We start from the raw sequence: 24893 nt of genomic DNA on the forward strand, positions 1-24893 counted from the left end.
ACCTATTACGTCTACGTGAAAAGTGACAGAAAAAAAGAACAAAAAGAAACAGGACGGGGGAGATCTAAATTTCACAGCTGGAAATTTGCCGAGGGGTTCCGGCTCGCGGGCCCTCGCAGATGGGCCGAGGACCCCTTGAACAGGCTCTGCCAGATGTAGGCCTCGCTGAGCAGCAGCTCAATGTCCTTCTCGGTCCACTCGCGCGTGGGCAGCGACTGGAGGAACATCATGATCTCCTGAAAGTCCATCTTGACCAGCTTGTCGGACCACTTCACTAAAAACGCGGCGCACACGTAGAGGTGAAACTCGGAGAAGCCCTGCTCTTCGGCCTGAACGGACGGAAGGACCATGTGTTAAAATTCGGGGCTGCCATGCATGAGAGGATGGGTTCCCCAGGTTCATGTCCGGGAAGACTTACCATGTACGTGTCCCACATTCTGATCGTGTTCTTAACGCTAATCTCGCGCATCAGCAGACAGTTCATCCACCGGAAACTAAACTGGATGAACTCGACGCTCTCCTTCTCGAGGTGCTTGGCCAGGCCGGCGTCTATCCTCGCTGTCAAGTCGCGCAGGGAGGCGACCTGGCGCTGGATGCCCGGCTGCGCGACAATGTAATGGTCCTGGATGCCATCGAGCAGCTTGGTCAGGCACCAGAACGAGTCGGCCTCCACGGCGTCCAGCACTGCCCTAGGGAGCTGGCCGGGGTCCATGCCACTCTCAATGTCTGGGTCCGTGATGTAGGTGCCCAGGAAGACCTGCCAGAAGGGTGTCACGAGGTCGTTGATGCCCTGCACGTAACCGCTTGCCGGGTGCCGTACCGCCCACACGTATAGGATGCGCTCTAGCGACCGCTGCGTCGCCTCGTAGCCGTACAGCTCAATATGCGGGTTGGTCCGCGGCACGTCGATGCTGATCTGGTGCCACACGGCCTCGTCCAGGCCCCGAACTGCAGCTCCCTTGCTGCCGATAGTAGGAGTGCCACCGGCGCCCCCTCCTCCACCTCCGCCTCCCTTGTCAAAGGCTTGCCGCACGCCGTCTAGGTACTCCTTTCGTTTCCTCTCGAGCGTCGCTACCCTCCTCTCACTGCTAGTGGGTAGATAGCTAAGCAGCAACTGCCATGTCATGGCGCGCACCTCCTCTGGCACGCCGGACCACGCCAGCGCCCGGAGGTCCGACAAGGGTATGGTGGATGCCTGCAGAATCTTTTTGAACTTATTTATCCTCGTTATCCTAGAATTAATAGCGTCGACCTCTTTGGGGAGGGCATTCGCTGGCACTGAGGGGTGATTAATCAGATGCAGCGCATTTGCAGGGTCTCGCAGGATCTCCTTGTATTGGGGCCGAAGTATTTTGCCCTCGTTCTTCTTTGGCAAAGGGTACGCGGAAACGGGCCGCTCAATGGCAATGTCGGCGCTGTCCGAGTACCTCCGCATGTGCAGGCCACCGAAACCGTCGTCGCCGTCGTCGGGCGAGAGCGCACTGCCAGCGCCTGACTTGTTCTGTGCTTCTATCCGCTTTGTGCGCCTCTTCATGTTTGACAGACTGGGGAGGCCAAAGTCGTCTCCATCGTCGTCGTCGTAGCCGTACATTTCGTCGGCCTCGTCGACGTTCCAGTCATCGTTGGTCTTGGAGAGGAAGTTCATGTAGGACTTGAGAGGGGGCGACGAGAGCCCGGAGATGGTCTTTGCTGGCGGAGATGTTGTCGAGCTTCGGCCCGGGTGGCTGCTGTGTATCGCCGAAGATGCGGGTGGTGGAGTTCTCGGACGCCCAGACACATTTCTGTTCCCCGAGTCAGCGACGGCGGCAGGGAGGGACCATTATGGAGGGGCCAGGTGGGCGGCGTACAATGTGTCGAATCTGAGCATGTCGGCATGAGAATAAGAAGCGCCAACCACCAGACCAGTGTCGCGGTTTGTTGTCTTCTTGGGAGGCGGCGGGGTCTCTCGCTGAGGGGCGCGCCAGAACGGCGTAGCAGCACTGCGGGCACAGGTCGGGTCAGTGTCGCAGCGGGCGGAAGAATGCGCCCAGAGTGCAAGGGGAGAAAACATACTCGGACCTGTCTGCGACACAGAAAATCACGGCATTAGGATTAGCATGTAGATAGCCTCGCGCACTGAAGAGCGCGCGTCCATGAGGGAACGAGCATCACCACCCACCAACTTGCACCATCTCCTGCTTGGGCGCTCATGTCAGCCAAAAGGGAACAGAAGCCTAAATTCAACCTTCCTTGCTGGTCGGTGGGTACTTTACCTGCGGGGGCGGCTTCTTGCCGCCAGCGGAAGAAGAAAACATTATGAATTATAAGAAGCGTCGCCTTGAACTTGCATGACGAGTTTAGAGAGTCTGTCTCCTTGAGAGACGGGAAGCAACCTCGAGATTGGTGTCAGGTCTTTTGTTGCTTTGGGTGGTGTTTGTCTCCAAGTATCGGAGATGCCCTGCAAGTGGGCCAACTTTAACAGCTATTCGCCAAACTTTGGCAGCCGGGGTGATGGTTTGGGGGGTTCGCTCACTGGTTGCCCGCCTGTGCCCCTCCCGCCCAGTGTGCCTGGGGCCGCAGCCGCCTGATTGTCACTGTGCAGTGGGCCATTCCCCGCCTTAAAGCTTTGGCGCCACTCACCTAGGGACCCACACCTAGCAGGACGCCTTTGCGAAAAGACTTTTGGAGCTCCAGCCTCCCACTCAGATTATCATCGCCAGACATAAAACCTGAGCACAACTCGCCCCCATCACTTTCTTCAAACAACGGGGACGTTTATCAAGGAGTCCGCATAAACTCTCTTGACGACCTCTTTTTAAAAATTGGGGTTTTCTTTTCGGCGTTCTTCAATCGTTTTCTCTACGAGTACAGAGCCGGCGAAAACGCGTTACTCTCCACCTGCGGCGCGTAATCTCGAGAGTTTCGTGCACGCCTAATCTGTCCCCTTGCTTTTTAGTCCTCTACTCAAGCTGCCACCATGACGGAACCAGAGACGTTCGACGACGAGCTCTTCGCCGATCTGTATGTCTTCCCGTTTCCGTGCCCCTTCTCCCGCTCGGTTTAAGTCCCTGACAACTTGCAGCTATAACGACGATGAACCGTCGTCGGCAAAGCCGGCCTCCGCGCCAGCCCAGGACCAATACTCAGCCGCCCCAGCGGCTGCGGAAAACCGCCAGTACGAAATGACTGTCGACACGAATCAATATCAAGAGCGAAACAACGGAGGGGATTCGCATTGGAATAACGAACAAGGCGAGGACGACGACGATGACGATGTCGACTTCAACCTCGGAGACGGCCCAGTGGTTGCCCCTGCTGCGGGCGCACATCACCACCAAGACGACAGCAAACAGAACTTTTTCCACAATTCCCCCGCAGCTGCGGCGCCTGTCAAGGGCCCAAACTCTAAGGAAGACGGGTAAGTGCTTGCGATTTTCCCGTATCAATCTTGCCGTGTCATGGCACTTCTATTCCCCCACCCCTCACCCGTAACGTTCCGGTTCAAGACGTGGGCCGCGTCGCTGGCTGTGTCGCTGCGTTGGTAATCGTCTGCCGGACTGGACCGAGCTATATGCTTCCGCCACTGGACACTCCAACTGTTCGAGAGGATTCTTGGGCGGAACACTGGCGGTGGACTCGGTAAGGCGAAGAAGGGCTTGAAGAGCAGGGCCTGTCTGGTTGGAGGCTGCCGAGGCGTGCGTCTCTTGATGGCAAGACGGGGTTTGGACCTGCCTCTGGTGGATTCAGATCAGGTCAATCCAGGACTCCTTGTGGACAGAAGCGATGACCAAAACACGAAGAACTATACCATGTCGAGCTCATACCTAGTGCACAAGAGGCGGGACTGTGAGCGAGCGCTCTTGCCTGAAAAGAGAGAAGAAGAAACACGCCTAGAAACAAAGCGCCCGCAACACTAGCCCAGGAGCACAAACTCCTGTCTTTTATAGCCCAGAGTCGCAGATTATCTTATAGAGCACCAGGAGACGACGCGGCCCCTGACCTTCGAGTCAGGGTCGACAGGTCTCTAGCGGCTAGATCAAGATTTGGCAGCGGATAGCGCAGCACCCTGGACAGACAGTACCTAGCTTCACGATAGCAAGAGCACGAGACAGGAACAAAAGAGAAATCGACAAAGATCATCCCTGGCATCTGCGCTGCATCTTTTTTCTCACTTGTGAGAACTGCTGTAGCGTGCTCGTCTACGGCCTACTCCCTCCTTGGCTCACTTCCGCGACTTCTCCACCCGACCCGACTTCTGCACCCGACTTGTGCTGGCCACTTTTGTTCTCGACCCGTGTTCTTGACTCTGGCTCACGACTTTTATTCACGGCACACTTTGGCACAAGGAAAAAAGAAAACCGTCACGTCACCGACATGTCTCGTCGTGCCAGCCCAGCAATGGCCAGCTCAATCGTGGTCTGCTAGCACCATCCAGCACTGAACTCTGAGAGCTACATCGAACTTGATTCCGATAGTTCCGACAGCGACCGGTCTCCTTCGCCAGGAATCATGAAACCTTGCTCGCGCCTTCCGTACGAGGCCATCTCCCTTAGCACTCACTAGGGGAATAAGAATAAGAATGTCGCCTACAAAGAAGCCAATAGGTGTGGGAAATAGCCTCGCTGCGATTCTTGCTAGCCCTAGCCCCCCTCCTCGAGCGAGATCCGACGTCGCTGTCCGCCTTTCGCCCATACCTGCCGTCATAATACTACCGTCTTCGACGTAGCCAACCGCGTATTTGCCGGTCCAGATCTCCGCGTGGGCAGTGGCACCGGCGACGGGGCGCACTAATCACTCCTTTCATTTTCTTTCACAATATGCCTATAGCGCTAGACACTAGACAAATTCCCATGACGAGAGGGATAAACTGACATGTTGCGAATCTGTAGGAAGATGTTTATTGGTGGCCTGAACTGGGAGACAACAGACCGTAGGTTTCTCCCCTCCCATTTCTTTCCAAACGGACTCTGATGCTAACTGGCGATGCCTTGTCCAGAGTCGCTCAGGGACTACTTTTCGCAGTTTGGCGAGGTTATCGAGTGCACAGTCATGCGCGATGGCGCCACTGGCCGGTCACGCGGGTTTGGGTTCCTAACCTTCAAGGACCCTAAGACGGTGAACATCGTCATGGTTAAGGAGCATTACTTAGATGGCAAGATCGTAAGTCTGTTCCTTTGGGTTTCCATTATGTACATGGGCTGAAACTCGATGCCCTTGCTCAGATCGACCCGAAGCGGGCCATTCCGCGCGACGAGCAAGAGAAGACTTCCAAGATATTCGTCGGCGGTGTCAGCCAGGATACAACGGACCACGAGTTCCGCGAGTATTTTGCCCAGTTTGGCCGCGTCGTTGACGCCACCCTCATGATGGACAAGGACACAGGCCGCCCGCGAGGCTTCGGATTCGTCACATTTGAGAGCGAGGCTGGCGTAGAAGCCTGCCTAGCGGCCGACCTGGAGATCCACGGTAAGCCTATCGAGGTCAAGAAGGCTCAGCCGCGCGGCAACATGCGCGAGGAAGAGGAGGCGGCTCGACGCGGAGGAGGAGGAGGAGGAGGGAACGGCGGCAAGTTCGGACGCAAGGGGCAACCAGGTGGCAACGGCAACAGCGCCGCCGATGACGGCAACGGCGGCAACCAGAACGCCATGAGCGCCATGGGTGCCATGGGCGGTGCAACGGCGGGCATGACACCGCAGCTCATGGCACAGTACCTCCAGCGCATGCAGCAGGCCTTTGCCATGATGCAGCAGCAGATGGCCATGAACCGCAACATGAACCCCGCCATGGTGCAGATGATGCAGATGCAACAGATGCAACAGATGATGGCACAACAGCAAGGCCGCGGCGGTCCGCAAAGCGCCAACGCCATGGCTATGAACCCGGCCATGATGCAACAGATGCAGGCCATGATGCAGCAAGGCGGTGCCGGCATGGGCCAGGGCGCCGGCATGCTACAGGGAGGCATGGGCCAAGGCGGCATGGGCCAGGGCGGCATGAGCCCAGTAAGCCAGGGAGCTGGACCGGGTAACCAAGGCAGCGCCAACCGTCCGGGATACAACGCGTTCGAGCAGCAACAGTTTGAGCTGCAAAAGTACGACCAGCGCCGCGGCGGCAACCGGGAGCAACAGCAAAACTACAACCAACAAGCCGCATACATGGGCGGCGGTGGACCGACTAGCTGGGAGGGTATGTACGACGACGTCCCGCAGCCCATCATGGCGGGCGGTGGAAGCAACTACGGAGGCGGCGGTGGTAGCCAGGGCGGCAGCCAGAGCGGCGGTGGTGGTGGTGGTGGCGGCGGACGCGGCTTCCACAAGAACCGGGGCCACCAGCAGCACTCTCCAAGCCCCGTAGATCCGGCCAATGCGCCACCAGCCAACGCACCAACCGGCCCCAAGAACGCCGGCAAGCCCGGTGCCAACTACCGCGGGGGCGGACGTGGCGGAGGCAGCAACCGCGGCTTCCACCCTTATGCTCGGGGCTAGTACACCCGTAAGAATGGACGCAGCTGAAGCACGACCGCATCCCACCCCCAGTCCCAGCATTAGTTCGGCACCCTGTATCAATTACGAGACCGCCTTTGTGTTTCTCTCTGCCTTTTCTTCCTCGTCGCCGTTTTCTTTTTTTTAATAAAGACAAAAATTCTCCCCGCATGCTTGCTGCTTCACTCTGCAATTTCCTCGGTTTGCTATTTCCCATTTTTCTTCTCTCCCTTTCGCAACTGGGGGAGCCCGACAGAGGGCTCTCTCCTTTGGGACAACCGTCCAGGGTTGAGTGTGTGACGAGCGGGTTCAATGAACAAGCGGAAGGTATCTACACAAAACCAGCGGACGGTGTGGCATGGCATGCTGGGCAGTGATGTTGAACTGCCCAGCCTTTTTCGGCTTCTTAGCCCAGTTATATGCCAGGTCTAGCCGCCAGCTTGATCGGCTAGAGTGGGGGATGGGAACTAGATGATAAATGGGAGGAGGATGACGGTGTGGAGTGATTTTAGTTGATTTCGCCTGCTTTATTGACTGACTGGCTACCTTGTGTAAGTTGAGCTGGGTTGGGTTGGGGAGGTAGTTGGCTGGTTAGGTCAGGGTTTGGGGTTCTAGACGTTTTTTCCCCCTCTTCTCTCTACTTTCGTTCTTGCAGTGTTTTTTTTTTCTCTCGATTTTTGTGTTGTTTATCCTCACGCTCACGGGAGAGACCAGCAATGAGAATGGAAAGGAAAAGAAAGCAGGACAGCCAAGATACTTACCTTACCTTGTCTTGCCTTAACTCCCAATCTGCCAATCTACTCAGTTAACCGAGCAGACAGGACACAGACAGAACAGACAGACAGATATACATATTTCTTCTCATCAGCCAGGAGGCAGGAGTAGAGTCAGGCAGTGGAAGCGCAACAAGTATTCCGCTCCGGGGGCGTGGTCTTGTTTCTGTCGTATTGCTTGCTAGGTGATCGGTGGTTAATCGTTGCCGTGGCCTTTTTATGACGGTAGCAGGATGAATATTGCTGTAGGCTACACATATATCTGTAGCTATTCATACCTGTACGCATGCATGTAAGGTGTGTGCCCCTATCCAAGGCAATGCATCTGCTGAGCCGCGACCGATGGTTCGCCGTTTCATTCTGTGTAGAGACTGGGAAGCCGTAAAGCACTACAGGTAAGACGGCATATGCCTGGCGGGTTTCCTGGAACCATTTCGCCTTCTCCCGTTTGCTACTACTAAATAAGGTACCTTGAGGTAGTTTTGTTCATACCAGTTTCGGCAGCGTGGTGACCGTTGACACCTACCTAGGCCCGTGGACTGTTTGGCGTCTGGCACGTTACACCGCGTTACTCTCGCTACGCTACAGATATACACACAAACACACAGGTCTGAGGATCCTGATGGCAGTGAGCCGATATTGTATCCTGTATCTTTTAGCAAACGCGTTAGCTGTCAGTAAAATACAAGAGTCTCAAATACAAGCATGTTTTGCCCCAAGCGGAGCTGTCTCCGAAACGAGAACACTTCAAACCATGGCACCAGTGGTAACTCATCCGGCGGTAACCAGAAATGTAGGTCTTATTACATGGTTCCCAGACCAGCGACGTTTCTGTCGCTTTCCACTCCGTCCAGCTTTCTGCTCTCCTGTTCTTTCGATATTTCAGCTTCATGGCCCTCGCCAAGGAGCAAACAAGCTAGCCTTGCACCATCCCAAATCACCTAACTACATAATGCGCCAGCAACCGAGTACCTATCCTGACTGCAGCTCGATATAGATCCAAAGCGAGGGATTCATGTCTTTTGAAAGTCAGATCAAACTGACACAGGTTGACATGGCAGCCCCGAACCAACTCCGGTGCTAAGTAACGCGCGTCTTGGCGAGAACATAGTAAGTCCCAAAACGAGGGCTCACCATTTGAATCTCAGAATTATGTGTAAGCGTGTTATCCTATTTCTGTAGATTCGTACGGGACACTCGGATAACACGGCAGGCCGGATCGGTCCGGACTGACAGGTACAAACATACAACGACACGCATCACCACGTACGGAATACAGCCGGCATGGCCGAGACAGTCACCTGCTTCGCTTTGTTTACAAATGGCAAGACAATGACACAGACACCACTGAAAGACACCGAAAGGCTGTCTAGGAGAGGCGAGCAATGTGGTGCTGAATGCTAGTGCTAGTCGAGTAGGCCCTCGCTTCCTCGGCTTACAGCCTGTCAAGGGGCAAGCATCGTTGAAAGTTGAACACGTGGCTCTTGCAGTGCCTCCTTCGTCAAACAACGGCCACGAAGTACGATGCAGCGACGGCTAAAACAAGCTGAAATGGGCAGAAGATGGGAGGTGAGGTCTAGAATAGGAGAAGTCCAAACTTCCAGATGAGAGTCGTCGGGTAGCAGCCACCTGACAAGCAAGTGATGTCAAAGAGGCAAGCCGATCGGCTAGAACCGAGAGGGGGACTAGGGCAGGGGCTGAAAATTTTAGGGCTGCGTGGCTGGGAGGGGCGAGCTCAGCCGCTGTCTCCCGTCACCTGACGAACGCCACAGCGTAAACAGACAAGCGCCATCGGCCATTCGGCGGTTCGGCACAAACCTTAAGACGAGACACGTCCGAGGCTCGGCTTTGGAAGAACTTTGAGTGACGTCGGCAAGGAACCGCGGCTCGCAATAAAACTAGATCTTGAAAGTTAGCCATCACTTCGACACGGCGCCAACTCGAACGCACCGGCACGTCACCCATCAACCCACTAAAATCTTCTAGAGTCTAGCGGCCTTCTAAGGCGGTGGTGTCTGTCAACGTGCCATCCTCATGACCAGAACCCGTGAGCAGCATGACATGTTCCCCTCGAGCTAGACAGAGAGAGGATGCCCCTGATGTGGCGTTCTAGCGTTCTGACCATTCCGTGCCAGCAGTAGTGGCGACGGCTTCATTGGCCATAGGAATGCGGGGAGAGCCACAAGCGAGAAGCGTTTCGATTTGCAGGGCGACGTCTGGGAGCTAGGTAGCCCCCGTGATCCTGGTAAAATCTGGGGTTTTGCGATGGTCAAATTTTTGGGTGGTGGGGTTCCCAAGCATCGCCCGATGGAGATGCCAAGTTGATTGACTCCATCTCTAGATACACGTGCTGATGAAGCATTTTCCCTTTGTCTTGGAAGTCTTGAAACGGCAGTGCTAAAATGGAATTTAATCTGTTGTGCCGATAGGATGCCGGGTGGGTAAGACGAAAAGCAAAAGATTCAGGAACAACCGATGCCTGTTGAGCAGAATACGCCGAATCCGCATCGGGCGACAACCTCAGAATATCAGCAATACACGATCAACGCTGACAGTTGCCTTGGGATGATGCGATGGTGTCAGCGTTGTGCTGTGCTGTGCTTACCCAGCATCTTGGTAACGTGCAATGCGGCCACGGTTCATCTCGTCATATGGCGGTCAGTGCCGACGCTGGTAGTGCAATGCAGTGCGCTACCAGAAGAGGGCCGAATGAATGGTCCATTGGCGGAAACGTGAGAGAGTTAACGCGGCCTGGTTGGCCTGTGGTGCAAGCCAATGGCCGGACCTTCAGGGTGCCCGGAAGCAGAATTTCGGAAAATAAAACTACAAGGCGGTACCAGGCCGGACGGCGCCATGGGCCTGCGTTTGCTTGTACATGTGTTGTAGACGGCGGCCGGCGGATTGCAGCGGCCTTGGAAACACAAAAGAAATTGATGAAAAAAAAGTGAAGTCGTCACCGTCCCTTGCATGAATGGACGGCCGGATCCTGGCGGGGCGGCCCAGAAGAGCAGGCAAGTACCCTCTAGCGCAAACAACGCGGGCTTGGTACAAGGCTGGGCTCCAAACTATGGGGTAATGATCTCGTAACAAATAGGCTGTTGGTGCACCTCGTGACTACCTCTTACGTTTCCATATGCTAAGGGAAAGCTCGCTGGGCCTCTCGGCTCGAAATTTTCAGCACAAGTAAGCGCTGGAGTAACCGAGCAGGCGCTTTCAAGGCTCCTTCCAGGCTGCTTGTCATCAGACCTCTTCCATTGTTGGCCTCAGTCTCACTGATGGAATTAGAGAATCGTCTTGCGCCTTCTGGCGTGAAAATTTGTCAACGCACGCCTGGTCGCCCAATGCCTACCTTGCCTCTCTCTACCAGGCCATTTTTGCTACACGGATCCGAACACCCTGGATGTACTCCATACCTACCTCGCCAACCAAGGCAAGCAAGCGTCTGCCAATTGGAGTCTGCACTCTGCAGCGTTTATGTTTTCAAGTGAAGCAATGGATGTACAAGTGCAGTACCTGGGTACCTGGGCGGCCATCAAGGTCGTGACTGTGGAGCGACCGAGGCAGCAAGCCAACCAAGCCGGGTTTCGGGTCGCACTGTACCCGGCTGGTACCTCCCCGACTTTGGCTTTGCAAACGTGCTAGTCCATGATTTTGTAGTCATGCGGCTTCCCTCTGGTCTGAAGTCGTTCCGAGCCTGGTCAGACTCGAGATGCTCTGGCGCGCCGCGCCGCCTGCTCGGCTGCTAGTACTGTACCTCCTAAAGTCCTCTGTACAGCATCCATTGTACCACCTCATGCAAAGTATTTGCATCTCCGTGGATGGAGTACCTGCTGGAGCTACCGCCTACCTTAGGTACAGAGTATAGTATGGAGTTCGTCTGTCAAAGGACCTTGTCGACCGGCCATCCTTGGCACCCGCCCCTTACACACCTCGCACACACACCCCTCCTCGCTTGCGTCCGCACCACCCGCCCTCCACCTCACAACCTACCACTCCGTGACTCCCTGCACTGGCTATATTAAGCCCATCACCGTCTCTCCCTCTGTCACACATGGCTCCGCACATCAGATTCCACATCTTCCAGCAGTCAACCCAGTAACCCATACTTCACGCAGCGAGACTCCAAGACAGCATCAAAGTTTTGATAAAGTCCCACCTTGAACAAGTCCCTGCGACCAAGCTCCGGCTTCCGTCTTCACACCTCACCACCGCAACATAACCAAACCCGAGACAAACATGCCTCGCTACACCATCACCGAGCCGCACCCCACCGTGGTCAAGAACAGCTACACCCACTCGGGTCGCGGCGGCGCTGGCAACTTCTTCCGCGCTCCGGCAACCACAGCCCCGACCGGCGTCCCCACCCCCGTCACCACTACGACGGTGCCCGTGTCTACCGGCCGCTTCTACTCGGGCCGCGGCGGAGCTGGCAACGCACATGCAGCCTCCGAGCGCCCCGTCATCTCGTTCGACGAAGAGTTCTCCAGGGCAGAGATCCGCGAGAAAGCTGCCACCATGGGCCACGTCGGCCGTGGCGGCGCCGGCAACGTATTCGGAAGTGGCAGCGGGAGCAGCTCCAAGAGCACCAAGAGCCGCCGCGACTCGTCTAGCACATCGGGAAGCGCGCGCTCCGGCTTCTGGGGGCGTCTCAGCAACGTCGGCTCCAACCACCACTGAGAACGTTTTGGGTTGGTCTGCTCGACGGGTGCTGGCGCAAACGCTCGAGACCATGACAACAGCGGCGACAGGCCGAGAGGTGAAGAGAGGCAGGCACTCTACCTCGGCGGCGGAGAAGAAGGAAACGCGAATCACGGCTTCCTTCTCTACATCAACAATATCAACAATGACTATGCGTCTCGCGTATGGTCATCCATCCCCCTGAGATACCCAGGCTGCTTCGGCCTTGCGACTGTCACCTGCATCGTCGCCTGGTTGTAACTACAGCACGCCCTAATACCTCCTGCTTTTGGCGCCTGGCTTGGCATTTGCATTGCGTTTTACAGCAGCCTCTTTTGTACCAAGCATTTCTTTTTCACACTTTGGCGCGGCGTTCAGGGGAGAAGGAAACTCCCGGTCTTTTCATAGTTCACCCATCTCGACATGCAAGGCACAGCACAGCAGCAAAGAAAGCAGAGAGAGCAGCAGCACAGCACGGCGAGACACATAGGGTTTACGGGGAAAATGTGGGAAGAGGATGAATAGGGCAGAGGAAAAGTTTGGGGCGTGGGATTTTTTGGGTTCTTGGTTTCTCAACCTGCTGTGGCTGTGATAGCTCCATTTCTTTCTGGCGAGGTGTTAAGGAGTGAACTGCGTTATTGCCAACCCGTAACTAGATAGGTAGTTACCTGGTTCGGTAACTAGGAGTGGTGGTCTTCTTGCAGCATCAATACTACATTTTCAAGTCTGGCATTTCTAACTAAATCAAACTGGAAACCCTTGCGCAAACGAAACCTTGAGTCTTTCGTGGAGTCTTTGCTTGTTACAGTAGTTTGTTTTTCAATGTGTTTGTGGAGTCGCAAAACATGTGCGCATTGATCATCGAATGGCGAACAAGTCTCGTGATGTTTTTGTGGTGGGGGCCGGCGAAATAGGGGTTCCACCCCCTATTTCGGGTGGCACCGCCACCACCGTACATCCGGACGGAACACCTTACTAAGTAACCTGTATATAATTCACCCCATCTAAGCTGGCCAAATTTAGAATGTTCCGTCTATTCATGTGTGCTACGTACTGTCTATTACAGCGCGTGCCTACCACCGCGTGAACCAATTGCAAACTTTTTTGATGTTTATGCTCTATTTACTTCGTGCTCGTGGTCTTATTGTCGTAGGGTGAAAGGTACGGTGAAAGGTACCTAGGTTCCGGAGAGCAAAAAGTAAAAATATAGAAGCAGGCGAGGCAGTATCTGTGCCTGGCCCTTTTTTTCGACCCACTCGAAGAAAGGTAAAAAGTCAAAGACTTGAAAAGAGTTGCACCTTTTACACCGTCTATCGCACCATGCATCACACCATCCCGCGCGGATATTGAACAATCGGTAGCTACTCCATACTACCTTACCTACCGGGCACGGTGTGTACATGTATAGTACTCAAGGCAAACCTACCTACCTAGGCACCTATGCAAAGGTAAGACACCTTAGATAATGGTACGGCCATGTGTGTATATACGGAGTGATCCTGCGGCTGGCTATTAAACAATCACCAATAAAGAGTTCTTTCTCTCATACACAGCAACATCAGGTATGTAACCACATATCACAGTAGGAGGTAGGTAGTCAAACAGAAGAAGTTGGGTATCATTCGTTTGCCTGCCTGTCTGCCCCACTCGTTCTCTCTCTCTCTCTCTAACCATAAACAAGAAGAAAAAAGAAAAAAAACATGCGGCAAAGGCATTTTTCTTCTTTCTGATACAAACAGTAACACCGCCGTTAATAAAAAAATCTTTCCCTTTTTCTCCACGCTGACTTGCTGGCTATTTCCCTCTCTCTCCCCCCTTCTTCACTCGTCACCCTCTTGCCCCTTGCCCTCCCTCTCGCATGGGTTTTAATACTCTGATATATTTCCGGAGCTAGAACAGTTGAGAAGTCATAAGTAGTCTTCACACCACCCCCGCCCCCCTTTTCATGCTTAATTAGAAAGGCTGTAGGGTATCAGCGCTAGCTTGCCATCCATCCTACCTGTCCCCGCAGCTGGTTCCGCCCCGATGAGATTTTCCCATCGCGATTGGTAGCAGCGAAAACAGAAAATCGCGAGTGACAAGAACCTTGGCCCGTCTGACAGGCTGCTTGGCTTTCCATTCACTAGCAGCAGACTCTCAAGTGAATTTCGTGTGGATAATGTCTGGGTTCTCGTGCCAGTCGTCGATGCTGACCCACATCTGTCCGACGTGTTAGCGAACCATATACATCACAAGAGTTATGAGGCAGGGGGAAAATGTACCTTTCTAAAGGTACTCAGACCGGCGAGAATGCTGCCGCCAATCCAGGTCGAGTACTTGCGCTCGGGCGGCGCAAAGATCTTTATCCTCATGTCCTTGACGGCGAGGCGCTGTACCTCGGTCAGCAGCCGGTCTCCAAAGCCCCTGGTCAGCGTGCTGCCGCCCGACAGCACAATGTTGGAGTACAAGTCCTTGCGGAGGTCGAGGTCGGTCCGGTTGATCGAGTCAACTACTATTTGATGCACGCCGGGGTACTCGAGGCCGATGATCTCCGGGTCGAATAGGATCTCGGGCGCCCGGAACCTCTCAGCCCCAATCTACAAATGAGGTCAGCATTTTGCTCTGTGAAGGGGTGCTAGCAAGAGTCCGACTTTACCTTCAACTTGTTCCCGTCTGGCAGTACGTACTCGGCGACCTTGTCCTGCTCCATCTTGGCGGCCGCCCATTCCTTTTCTTCCTTCTTCGGGTCCCTCGCGACGTAGGTGACGGCCTCCTTTATCAGCCGCACCACCTCCTTCTCGGCGCTTGTGTGGAAGATGTAGCCGCTCTTGCGCAGCAGCGTCTGCATGTACTCGGTCACGTCGCGGCCGGCCACGTCGATCCTCCGGATGCTGTTGGGCACTGTAAACCCTTGGTAGACGGGGACGGCGTGCGACACCCCGTCGCCGGCGTCCAGCACCAGCCCTGTCGTCCGGCCGCTAGCGTATAATGACAAGACGGCCTGGATCGACGTGTATAGTGCCGGGACGTTGAACGTCTCGAAGAGGATCTGGGCCGCCGTGTCACGGTTGGAGCGCGGGTTGAGGGGCGGCTCGGTGAGAAGGACGGGGTGCTGTTGGAGAAGGGAGGAAACTCGTTAGCTCTTGAAAGCAGTTGTTAGGCATGTGTCGTGTCCCCAGGCAAAGCTGCAGACACAAGGGGCAGCTCTTACCTCTTCACTAAGAGTCTTTAACCCTTCGTCGTAGACATATGCCCATATCTTCTCCATGTCGTCCCAGTCCGTCACAATGCCGTGCTCGAGAGGGTAGCGGATCTTGAGCAGGCCGCGCAGCTCGGTGGCGGCCTTCTGGCCGATGAAGACATCGCCCTCTAGCGCGCCGGCCAGGACACGCAGATGCTTCGGCCTCCCGACGAACGAGGGAAAGTGGCATTTTGGGACGTCGTCCCCGGCGAAGCCAGCTCGGATGGTGCCGGACCCGTTGTCGAGCACAATAGGCGCGTTGTGCAGCGAGTCCGTCATGGTGGGCGAGCTAGGTTCGCGTCGGTCGGTCGGTCGGTCTCGAACGCTATCGTCTGCACATGAAGCGGCGACGGAGGAGGACGAGGATTTGCAGTCGGTATCTTTCGTCAGTCTACAGCACTAATAGCTAGTACCTAGCCGCCCTCTAAGCGATTGGAGATCGGGCCGTGGTGGGCGGGCGGATTGTCGGAGCCACGCAACGCAACGCAACGCAACGCTCAAGCTCGCGAACCGAGCATTTCCCGACAGCAAGGCGGATATCACATAAGCAGGGCAGGCCAGAGGTGGTTCCGCGGGTGCGGTGCCTGATGTATCGAGTCGTGGTTGCTGAAGCTATTTGCGTTGTAGTGCGTGCGTGCGGCTACGGGATACAGATACAGCGTAAATAGGAGCTTCAAATTCACGACGCGATCTTTCAGATGAAGGGGTGTTCCTGCAGGGGCATGCGCTTGGGGCGGTCCAAGCTTCAGCCCAAGCAGTGGGCAGGGGTTTGCATTGGCCTCGCACAGGCCATTTTCAAGACTCTGCTTAAGTTCTCCCCCAAGCTCAGAGCCTGAAGCTTGATCTGGCACTGACATGAATGCGAACAGGAAGAAATAACTTTTTTCTTTTCTTTTCACGCTTCCGAAGGGCGCGTTTCTCATACGCAAACACGAGGGCTTTTACCCGCCGTCCTGCTTTAGGAAGCAGCATGTTTGTAAGATAGTAGACAATGTTGAGTGGTGAAGGTACCTTCCGAAGGTATCCATACAGTCTTGGGTTCCGAAAATGCATTTCAGCCCTTTTCTGGGTTGCTAGCTCCCTCTCGTCGACGGCCAACTTTCTCTTCTGGTCTGCTAGCTCTCTCTCCTGCACGGCCAACTTTTCCTTTCCTCGCGCCGGTCTGCCGTACCTGGAATGTATTAGAACAAGTCTTGGCCGACTCATCACGACAATGGACGATGGGTTGTACCTTGGGTATTATAAGAGCTTTGATGCGCGCACCCACCTACTTTTTCATATCACCTACCTGTGGGTCCTTGGCAACTGGCAACGCAGGGGCCGCTTTTTGTATTGTAAAATGCCGTATTCCATAGCAGCCACCCAACGCCCTACCGGGTACTAAAGGAAGCCCGGGTCAATAGCGTTGAAGCCGTCAAAGCCTTCAAAAGCCCTGAAAACGCGTTTACCGTGGTGTTTTCCATTTTGACAATTTCTTCGTTGCTGATTCAGCCTCGAAATAAAGGCAACTTGCAAATAGTAACTCTAAGGCCCGGATTTGTACGTAAACTAGCCACTTATGGCAGGCGCCCAGTTGCCTGAATGATCTGTTGAATCCTGATTTGTTGACATGGTGATGCAATTCCTTGGTATTGAGTCTATCAATCTAGCAACCTAGTCTATGTCAACCTGGTTACCCTCGCCGCCCTTCTTACGAGGATAAGGGTCATCTTCATCCCCGGAATCGAAGCAGTCATTCTCCTCTTTAGTATGAGCTGTATTCTCCTAAAAAGCGCCGGCGTTGAGCCCTGCGGCCCCGCCATTTCGCTACCTTTATGTTAAAGAGGTGAGGATTAGGAACTGAGGTCTCAATGTAGCTTGCCCGGGTAGGCTTGCTCGCTTTCTTCATTATCTTTCTTTTTTCCCTTTTCCTTTCTGTTGTGTTGCCTTCCTCTTCCGACCTTTGTTTGGGCTTGGCCCTATATTGACGACGATGCAGTCCGAGTCAATCTCCAGCTCTTCTTCATCCTGTTCATCCTGTTCATCCCGCTCTTCTAGGCTCGGCCCAGCTAGTTCGAACTGTGAATAGTAACGCCGCGCGTCCCGGTGGATCGTGCCGCTCAGGGCTGTCGTCTTTGTCTTCGGCGCTGGCGGCTCTGACAGGATGGCTTCATTTTCGAAAGGACCGCCCTGATTGACAGGGCGACCTTTCGCGGCCGCATTGTCCGGCTTTTCGATCCGTAGATACTTATTTTCCGCATCCTATAAGCAAAAACTTCCTTAGTACCCGGTAGAGCGTTGGGTGGCTGCCATGGAATACGGCATTTTACAATACAAAAAGCGGCCCCTGCGTTGGCATACGCAGTATGAAAAAAGTAGGTGGGTCCACGCATCAAAGCTCTACTACGGAATAAAATGAGAGCGTAACCCTCTACTGTTAAATCGTCGCCATGCACTGTAGTCCCCCACATATAACCCTAACCCTGGCTACCCACCGCCCTCCAGTACATTTAAGATTCTGCCGCGTGGTAATTTACCACTTTTTACCATAACGCAACCGAACCTTACCTTTCCACTAAGCTTCAATATGGTATAGGGCATGAAGGAAGCCTATGATGAAGAGACTCACGAATAAATAACACGAATTCGCTTCGATTACCTAGGAAAGGAGTGGCTTGGTGAGGCTCTATATAACATCTGTTATGACGCCCTGGACCGTGTTGCATATCAATACCGGAAGATGACAAATGCCCTCGGCGACCACCCCCGGGCGCCTCTCGAACCCGGTACCGGTCGGTTCCGGGCGTAGTATGGCATCCCTTGTGCTCACGAGCTTCTTCAGCGTCACAGGGCAGGTACTTTAAAGCTTCAGAAGGTTGATTTCCATCCATATTAGTACTTGGAAAGGTCATTACTTGATGAAGATGATTACTTGTAGTACCGGGAGTTTGACGGAGTCGAACACCTTCGGGGAAGGCCGCGCACCACTACTGCCTTTGCAGCCGAGCCGAACGCTCCGCGGGTCCCGACTACTCAGTCCGGGACCGCTCAGTCCGGGACCGCTCAGCCGGCAGGCAGTCCAGGCTCATGCCTTCTATTCGACGAGATACCTCACAGTGGGAGGGTGCTACCCTTGACGACGACGACGACGACGACGGCGACGTCGACGGGTTTACTCAAGCGCCTACAGAGCCTCATAACCGTACTGTCAACAACCTTGATGCCGCTCGCCGGGGCACAGGGAGCCGGGGTGGCCGGGTAACAAGCACTCGGGGCACAGGGAGCCGGGGCGGCAGGGCAGCAAGCAGTGCTCAACACCAAGGCACGCAGAGTGTTAGCCGGGGCGTGTCACGGCGCGCAATGGCCGTAACAGTACTATATAGCTTACTACAGGTTGCAAGTTGTCAACTTGCAATTCTGGCATCCTTTTGGGGGTTCTAGCGCAGTGGTAGTGAGTGCTGCAGGCTGGCGCCGTCACAGGGCGGCACAACATCACGAGCTTCACGCGGCCCTGCAGCCTCTGCAGTGGCTGAAGGTCGTATTGTAAGGCCTACGCGAAGTGGAAGGGTCCCGCGACCTACTGCCCGGGTGGAAGGCATGGACCAGTAAGGCTGTCAGTTTCATGCAGTTGTAAGTAGTTATAAGTAGGCCTGTAGTTTTTTGTTGCATTTTTGGCCTTGTTATGTAAGCGAATTCAACGAAGTCAACTTCGCTTTTTATTGTAGATTTGAACGATTTGAGCGAATCTACGGCCCTGAGATGGAATTACCGCATTCGGAAGTGTGTTGACGTTGGCGACGGCGGCGAGGTGCAATTGCGGTACAACTGCATTGCCAGCGCTTGGAGCGGGGCAGCCAGCGAACGCGATAATTTTGGCTGTAAAATGTGGTATATTCCTGGGCGGTGGGCCGTAACGCTTGGGCGCCTTTGTACTTACAGTGCATGGCGACGATTTAACAGTGGAGGGTTACGCTCTCATTATAATCAACCAAGCAACTCACGGCTACGGCGCCCGTCAAATAGTCAAAGCACTACATCTATCATTGGGTGTGAATCAGTAAAACCGTATGGGGTTCTTTGGGGGACTTGATCCAACTCGCCTGAATGAAAATCCTGCCTGCCGAGTTAAGTTTTTTGCGCTACTGAGTCGGCGGTTTGTTCAGTTTCTTTTCGATATTTTCGAGAAGTCCCACCGCCCTGTCGAGATTCCCCTGGTCATGCAATTTGGACTTGATGTCGTCCAAAGTATCCATGAGGTTTGCGAGGTTGTCCCTGCTCTTTTCGAGGCGAGTAATCTCTCTACTTATGGTCTCGGAGTTGACATCGAGCTGGCGGGCCAAGCTCCACGAGTCAAGCCTGATGCGTGCATCTAGATACCCTATAGATTGCTCGATACGTTGCGGGCTTGCTATTAGCGGGTCCTGGTCCTCCTGAACCAGGACTCCTGTCTACTCTGGGCGTAGTGAACATCGAATTGCAGAGCGAGAGAAGGGGCAATATGGTGTAGACGGAGAGAAAAGGAGCGACCGACGCCTCTCTTGAAGAGAGGGGATGACCTGGGCAGGCGTAAACCATATCAATCATGGCATGATGCTTTGGTTGCCTAGGTTTTTGAGGCCTCGACGTGTAAGTGAACAACATCCACTGGTACAATCCAATCCGTAAACGCTTGTTGGCGTGGTACGGAACACCTGGGCGAATGCCTAAATATTATAGCAAATGAACCGGCCAGGAAAAGCCTTTTTTAGTTGTTTCTAGGGGGATACAAACCTCTAGGATTTGTTAAAGAGATTCTAATAGCTATTACCTCCTCCGGTGAAAACCCCGTTAGGGCGAGGAGTAAGGTATTGAGGCCATTCGGAGCTTGGAAAGTTCCCCGCTAATATTCAGGGATTGGACGGTATTCTCGCGCTTATCATCGCTCGCTGCAACTGACAGCCTGCAGCTGCTCGCTGCTGGTACCGGGGCCCGGAACCCACAGCAGCTTCGAAGCTATGATAGCTTGGACCCCGCGCTCCGTAATCGGTCAACAAATTTTGGGGCTAAGGCTGAGGTGAAGTCGAACCCAAGAAGACGAATAAAGTTAATCGTACGAAACGTCACTACAGTGCCGCACCGAGTGGCACGGACAAGGCCAACGACAGCCAACCGGGAGCAATTATCTGGGTTTGCTCGCCAAGTACAATACACCCGGAAAAGTCACGGTCAGGACGGTCAGTAAAGTCAACCGACACGGCAAATCCACCCACCAGTTAGTATCGGCAAACACTTCAGGTCCCAGCAGCCAGAAGTGAAAAGGGTTGCAGCAAGCCGAGCCGAGCCGAGCAGAGCAGAGCAGAGCAGAGCAGAGCAGAGCAGAGCGCGATTCACCATGGCGTCCGATTCCTTCACCATCAAGACGCCGTGCTCGAGCGCCAACATCGGGCCAGGCTTCGACGTGATAGGGCTGGCTCTGTCCATGTACCTCGAGCTGCAGGTTACCATCGACACGTCCGAGGCCACCTCGGACCAGCCCCTCAACTGCCGCATCACGTACGAGGGCGAGGGCGAGGACTCGGGCGATATCAGCCTTGACCCTGCCGTCAACCTCATCACGCGTGTTGCCCTCTATGTGCTGCGCTGCCACGACCAGCGCAGCTTCCCCGTCGAGACGCACGTGCACATCAAAAACCCCATCCCGCTCGGGCGAGGCCTCGGCTCCTCGGGCGCCGCCGTTGTTGCCGGCGTCTTGCTCGGTAAGGAGTGCGGCCGTCTGGACCACCTCACCCCCGAGCGCCTCTTTGACTTTTGTCTCATGATTGGTCTGTCCCTCCTCCCCTTCGAGCCTGATATTCTCTAGACACTCCACAACTAACCATGCAATCACGTGGTCAACAGAGCGCCACCCGGACAATGTTGGCGCTGCTTTGTTTGGTGGCTTTGTCGGCACATATCTGAAGCCGTTGACACCCGAGGACGTGGCCCGGACCGAGATCCCGCTGAGCGAGGTGCTCCCGCCGGCCGGAGGCGTCGACACGGGCATGAAGCCGCCTAACCCCCCTCACGGCATCGGCCACCACATCAAGTTCCCCTGGGCAGCCGAGATCAAAGCCGTGGCTATCATCCCGGAGTTCGAGGTGCCCACGGCCAAGGCGCGCGCCGTGTTGCCGTCGCATTACCCCAGGCCCGACGTGGTAAGTAGGCTGCTGCTGCCGCCCCCACCAATTCCTACTTGCTTCTCCGCCGGTGCCGGATAGCAGCTGATGGGAGGCAAACAGACGTTCAACTTGCAGAGGATAACTCTCCTTCCGGCGGCGCTCGGGCAGTCGCCGCCCGACCCGGAGCTGATCTACCTGGCCATGCAAGACAAGCTGCACCAGCCGTACCGGCAGACGCTGATCCCCGGGCTCACCGAGATTGTCGAGTCGATGACGCCCGTCACGCAGCCGGGGCTCCTGGGCGTGTGCCTGTCGGGGGCTGGGCCGACGATCCTGGCGCTTGCCACGAGCAACTTTGACGAGATCGCGAACAACATCATCGCGAGGTTCAAGAAGCAGAACATTGTGTGCAACTGGAAGCTGCTCGAGCCCGCCGAGGGCACCCAGGTCATCCGCGCGCAGCAATAATAATAATAAAAAATAATAAAAATGGAGAGACAATTAACCCGTGATATCCCCATCCATGGTGTCCATGCATTCATCATGCAAACATATGACGCAATTCCCACGACAAGCGAGATGTTGCTGTTAGTAGGATAAGTGTATTTTGCGGATCTTTGGCAGGGGCTTAGAGAGAAATGTTAGCTAACTGTTATTATTTTACTTGTGAAATACATGTTAACCACTATTAGCAAAGAACGAGCCACTGTTAGTGCCTAATCTGGCCGGTTTAGTCGTCTGTCAGTTGTTGGAGCTCCACGTTCAGCAACCAACTAAGTGGAGGTCCCCTCATTTATAGCCAATCATAAGCCGCACCGGCCCCTTCCGATGGCAACACGCCCAGCGCAAAAGGGACGATTCTGGGGGGTGTAAATCGTCCCACCTGGAAGGCGCAACCTCTGGCGGGCCTGCAGCCATTGGCCCTGGGGGCCGTAGGGCTGAACCCATCTGACGGTTTCGAGGGCCGAGTGGCATGATGGCAAAGGGAAAAACATCTAATCACTTCTTTTCCCTTCCTGCAACACCCGCGCGCGCGCGCCTGCTGCCTTGCATTTTTGGCTGGGCCCAGCTTTGGGCCTGCTGCTACTGTACGGAGTATGGACGAACACAACCCAGAGCCTATCTGCGCCTTTCCAGCTTCTAGTCCCATCTGCGGGATCTGCCCATCAGCCCATCTGCCCATTCCCCCAATGTGGCCTCCTCTCTCGTGCGCCTCCGTATGGTGGTGACGACCAGGCTTTCGGGTCCAGGACCGCGGGAGGAGGAGGAGCCCGCCGCTCCTCCAGCCTGCGAACCCATCCGAAATCGTCTGATGCTCTGTGCTGGCGAAAGCCTGATTTCTTGAACCCTGCTCGTGTTGTTGACTCCCTCCCACCCCGTGAACCCATTGCATATAAGGATGTGTGACCATCTCCTGTTGCTGCCAGTGTTGTTTTCTGTGTATCATCATCAATCAGCCCACCAACCAACCAAGACAACTCAACTCTCCATTCAGTCTTCTGTACTTTGTGTCTCTCTCAACTCCATCTTCGGTCTCATCATCTTGTGTAAAAAAAAAGATCTATTGGCCAGACTTAAAAAACAAAGGGGGGGGCCACGGTTATTGTCATACACTCATCTCAGCCACCACAGCAACACCAACAAAAAACATCATGTCTCCCGTCATCGCCCGAGCCGCCATGCGCGCCGCCGCCATGCGCACCGTCACACGCAGGCAGTTCTCCATGATCCAGTCGATGCGCAGCTTCGCACGGAGCTTCGAGTCGCACCCGTTCGAGCGCCTGCCCGCCTCGACCCCCAGTCACGCGCTCGACTGGTCGCTGCCCATCAAGGGCCTGGCCAAGAAGTCTGCCCTGTAAGCCTTACCTGCACATAGATGGTCGTCTCCATGGTTGGTCAACAAACAGTAAAACTGACTTGTTTGTGTTGCAGCTACTTCCCGTTCATGGGCGTCTTCCTCGGCTGGCCGCTCGTCGCCGCTACCGTGGCCGACGGGCACATCCAATGAGAGAGGAGCCAGCCCTCTGTTGTGAGACGGGAACATATATATAATTGGGACGAGTGGCAGCTACGGCAAGCCTGTCCGTCTGTCTGTACATACTGCATTTGACGAACCAAGTTCGAAAAGGCTTTGGGGAGATATCCATTGGCATTGCATTGCATAAACAGCCTACTCCTCCTAGTCCACTGGCTTGGTACCTAGGAAGGATGGAGAGGCACCATCTGTTTTTTTCTTGTTTTTTCTTCTTTATAGATACATATCAGAAAAGAAAAGGCGCCGATGATCATATCAGAATCATATTAAAATCTCATCTGCATGTAAAAGCGAGGTCTCCACCACTTACTTGCCTGCTGTCTCTCTCTAATTACCTATGCTTCTTGTCGCACTGTTATCAGGGGTTAAACTCTCATGCTACCTCGGACGTGTACAGAGCGGCAGAAAGGGAGAATATCACTGCCCCTATTTCGAGACACGAAACCCAACGCGTGCCCTGCCCGAGCACGTATTTCAGGCATTAGTCTTGCCCTGCCTCGCGTATACCTGCCTACATATCTCTTGCGTTGGTGCCTCTGCCTGGACCTACCTCCCAAGGAAGGTTACTAATACCTTCCCAGCATTCATATATACCGTACCCGTTGACATTATTTTGAACATCCATTTCTACATTACGTACAGCCGAGACCCGCAGATCCGAATCACACACAAGATAGGTAGCACTTGTTTACGGCGAGTAGTCGGCATTGAGATGGATGTATAGAAGATAAACTGGGAATTTGTCCAGACCGGACGGCCCATGGATAACGCCAACGCCTCCGTAGTCATTCAAGCCTGCAATATGCAACCGACTGGAAAGGCTACAAGTACCTATTCTTAGACTCCTCTCCTGTCATACGCCACGCACTTGATCAAGCCAAAGCGGGAGCAGTCAACCCAGAGTTGGAAACTGACGTGGAGAGAGCACTGGTTTAGAGATTCCCCGTGAAACTACTGGATGAAGGATGAGAACCCCCCTTCATACCTACAATGGTATTCAAGACCTCTGACGACAGAACTCCGACGAGCCCCTTGCGTCGTCCTATACTCGAGCGAAGAACCTTCTGTCGTCACTGGGATGTCCACATGCTCCACCTCACTCATTAGAGTAGGCACGTAGGCAGGATATCTCCATTTCCATCGTCCCGCAATGGGGACCAACCAACCATGTACGCGCGGCGCAAAATTACAAACAATAGAAACCATACAACCCAAATAAGAGGAACTTTGTTTTTCCCGCGAAGGATTGTGAATTGCAAATTGTACCACTGAATTGACATCTCTGTCATCATCTTGAATCTTTAGGCTGGTTTTTGCTCTCGGTTAGGCTGGGGCCAGATGATGTTGAAGGTAGAGGAGCTGACTGACATCCAAACAAGCACACAGTCGCATCCTTCACCGGCTGGCAGGGTTCGGGCTGTTGTCCCATAACCATGGCTTTATCTAGCTGCTGGGATTGCCTCACTCGTCCTTGTTTGAGGCCAGGGCTGGACGGAGTAAAGGGATTTGGTTTCGAAGAAGACAAACACTGCTTTGCTGCTAGTACACAGTCTTGAAGTTTCTGTTGGCGTAATCCCTGGCTGTCTATCTAGCTAACGACTAGTAGTTGGC

At 54.4% G+C, this 24893-nt stretch overlaps 9 protein-coding genes across 9 annotated transcripts; 7 read left to right on the top strand and 2 right to left on the bottom strand.

The window, feature by feature from the left end:
* Positions 1–71: 71 nt before the first annotated feature.
* B0T26DRAFT_671822 (GTPase-activating protein gyp1) lies at positions 72–2294 on the bottom strand (the record flags this gene model as incomplete). The annotated part of the gene is made up of 6 exons (XM_060439378.1): positions 72–329; positions 419–1781; positions 1848–1979; positions 2053–2062; positions 2159–2177; positions 2253–2294. 6 exons carry the CDS (start codon positions 2292–2294, stop codon positions 72–74), a joined length of 1824 nt encoding a protein of 607 aa, XP_060299960.1.
* Positions 2295–2956: 662 nt separating this feature from the next.
* Positions 2957–3622, top strand: B0T26DRAFT_671823 (uncharacterized protein; the record flags this gene model as incomplete). The annotated part of the gene is made up of 3 exons (XM_060439379.1): positions 2957–3000; positions 3062–3397; positions 3547–3622. 3 exons carry the CDS (start codon positions 2957–2959, stop codon positions 3620–3622), a joined length of 456 nt encoding a protein of 151 aa, XP_060299961.1.
* Positions 3623–4851: 1229 nt separating this feature from the next.
* On the top strand, positions 4852–6464 carry B0T26DRAFT_671824 (uncharacterized protein; the record flags this gene model as incomplete). Its single annotated transcript, XM_060439380.1, has 3 exons — positions 4852–4909; positions 4976–5139; positions 5202–6464. The coding sequence occupies 3 exons, from the start codon at positions 4852–4854 to the stop codon at positions 6462–6464; spliced, it is 1485 nt and encodes a 494-aa protein (XP_060299962.1).
* Positions 6465–11470: 5006 nt separating this feature from the next.
* On the top strand, positions 11471–11911 carry B0T26DRAFT_639285 (uncharacterized protein; the record flags this gene model as incomplete). The annotated part of the gene is made up of 1 exon (XM_060437122.1): positions 11471–11911. The coding sequence occupies one exon, from the start codon at positions 11471–11473 to the stop codon at positions 11909–11911; it is 441 nt and encodes a 146-aa protein (XP_060299963.1).
* Positions 11912–13816: 1905 nt separating this feature from the next.
* On the bottom strand, positions 13817–15766 carry B0T26DRAFT_117667 (Actin2-like protein). Its single transcript, XM_060433307.1, has 4 exons — positions 15102–15766; positions 14547–15002; positions 14173–14487; positions 13817–14110 (listed from the first exon to the last, which is right to left on the bottom strand). The coding sequence occupies exons 1-4, from the start codon at positions 15408–15410 to the stop codon at positions 14048–14050; spliced, it is 1143 nt and encodes a 380-aa protein (XP_060299964.1). The 5' UTR covers positions 15411–15766; the 3' UTR covers positions 13817–14047.
* Positions 15767–17581: 1815 nt separating this feature from the next.
* B0T26DRAFT_693112 (uncharacterized protein) lies at positions 17582–18790 on the top strand. The gene is given in 4 exon segments (XM_060441186.1): positions 17582–17910; positions 17924–17926; positions 18007–18132; positions 18659–18790. The coding sequence occupies 2 exon segments, from the start codon at positions 18029–18031 to the stop codon at positions 18717–18719; spliced, it is 165 nt and encodes a 54-aa protein (XP_060299965.1). The 5' UTR covers positions 17582–17910; positions 17924–17926; positions 18007–18028; the 3' UTR covers positions 18720–18790.
* Positions 18791–20481: 1691 nt separating this feature from the next.
* Positions 20482–21715, top strand: B0T26DRAFT_637168 (GHMP kinase; the record flags this gene model as incomplete). The annotated part of the gene is made up of 3 exons (XM_060436904.1): positions 20482–20911; positions 20988–21283; positions 21368–21715. The coding sequence occupies 3 exons, from the start codon at positions 20482–20484 to the stop codon at positions 21713–21715; spliced, it is 1074 nt and encodes a 357-aa protein (XP_060299966.1).
* Positions 21716–22926: 1211 nt separating this feature from the next.
* Positions 22927–23255, top strand: B0T26DRAFT_638396 (uncharacterized protein; the record flags this gene model as incomplete). The annotated part of the gene is made up of 2 exons (XM_060437029.1): positions 22927–23102; positions 23180–23255. The coding sequence occupies 2 exons, from the start codon at positions 22927–22929 to the stop codon at positions 23253–23255; spliced, it is 252 nt and encodes an 83-aa protein (XP_060299967.1).
* A 107-nt stretch (positions 23256–23362) lies between these two features.
* B0T26DRAFT_117804 (uncharacterized protein) lies at positions 23363–24119 on the top strand. Its single transcript, XM_060433308.1, has one exon. The coding sequence runs from the start codon at positions 23620–23622 to the stop codon at positions 24004–24006; it is 387 nt and encodes a 128-aa protein (XP_060299968.1). The 5' UTR covers positions 23363–23619; the 3' UTR covers positions 24007–24119.
* The last annotated feature ends 774 nt before the right edge of the window (positions 24120–24893 follow it).

This window comes from Lasiosphaeria miniovina (assembly GCF_030549165.1).
Source record: "Lasiosphaeria miniovina strain SMH2392-1A chromosome Unknown B0T26scaffold_2, whole genome shotgun sequence".
Classification (NCBI taxonomy): domain Eukaryota; kingdom Fungi; phylum Ascomycota; class Sordariomycetes; order Sordariales; family Lasiosphaeriaceae; genus Lasiosphaeria; species Lasiosphaeria miniovina.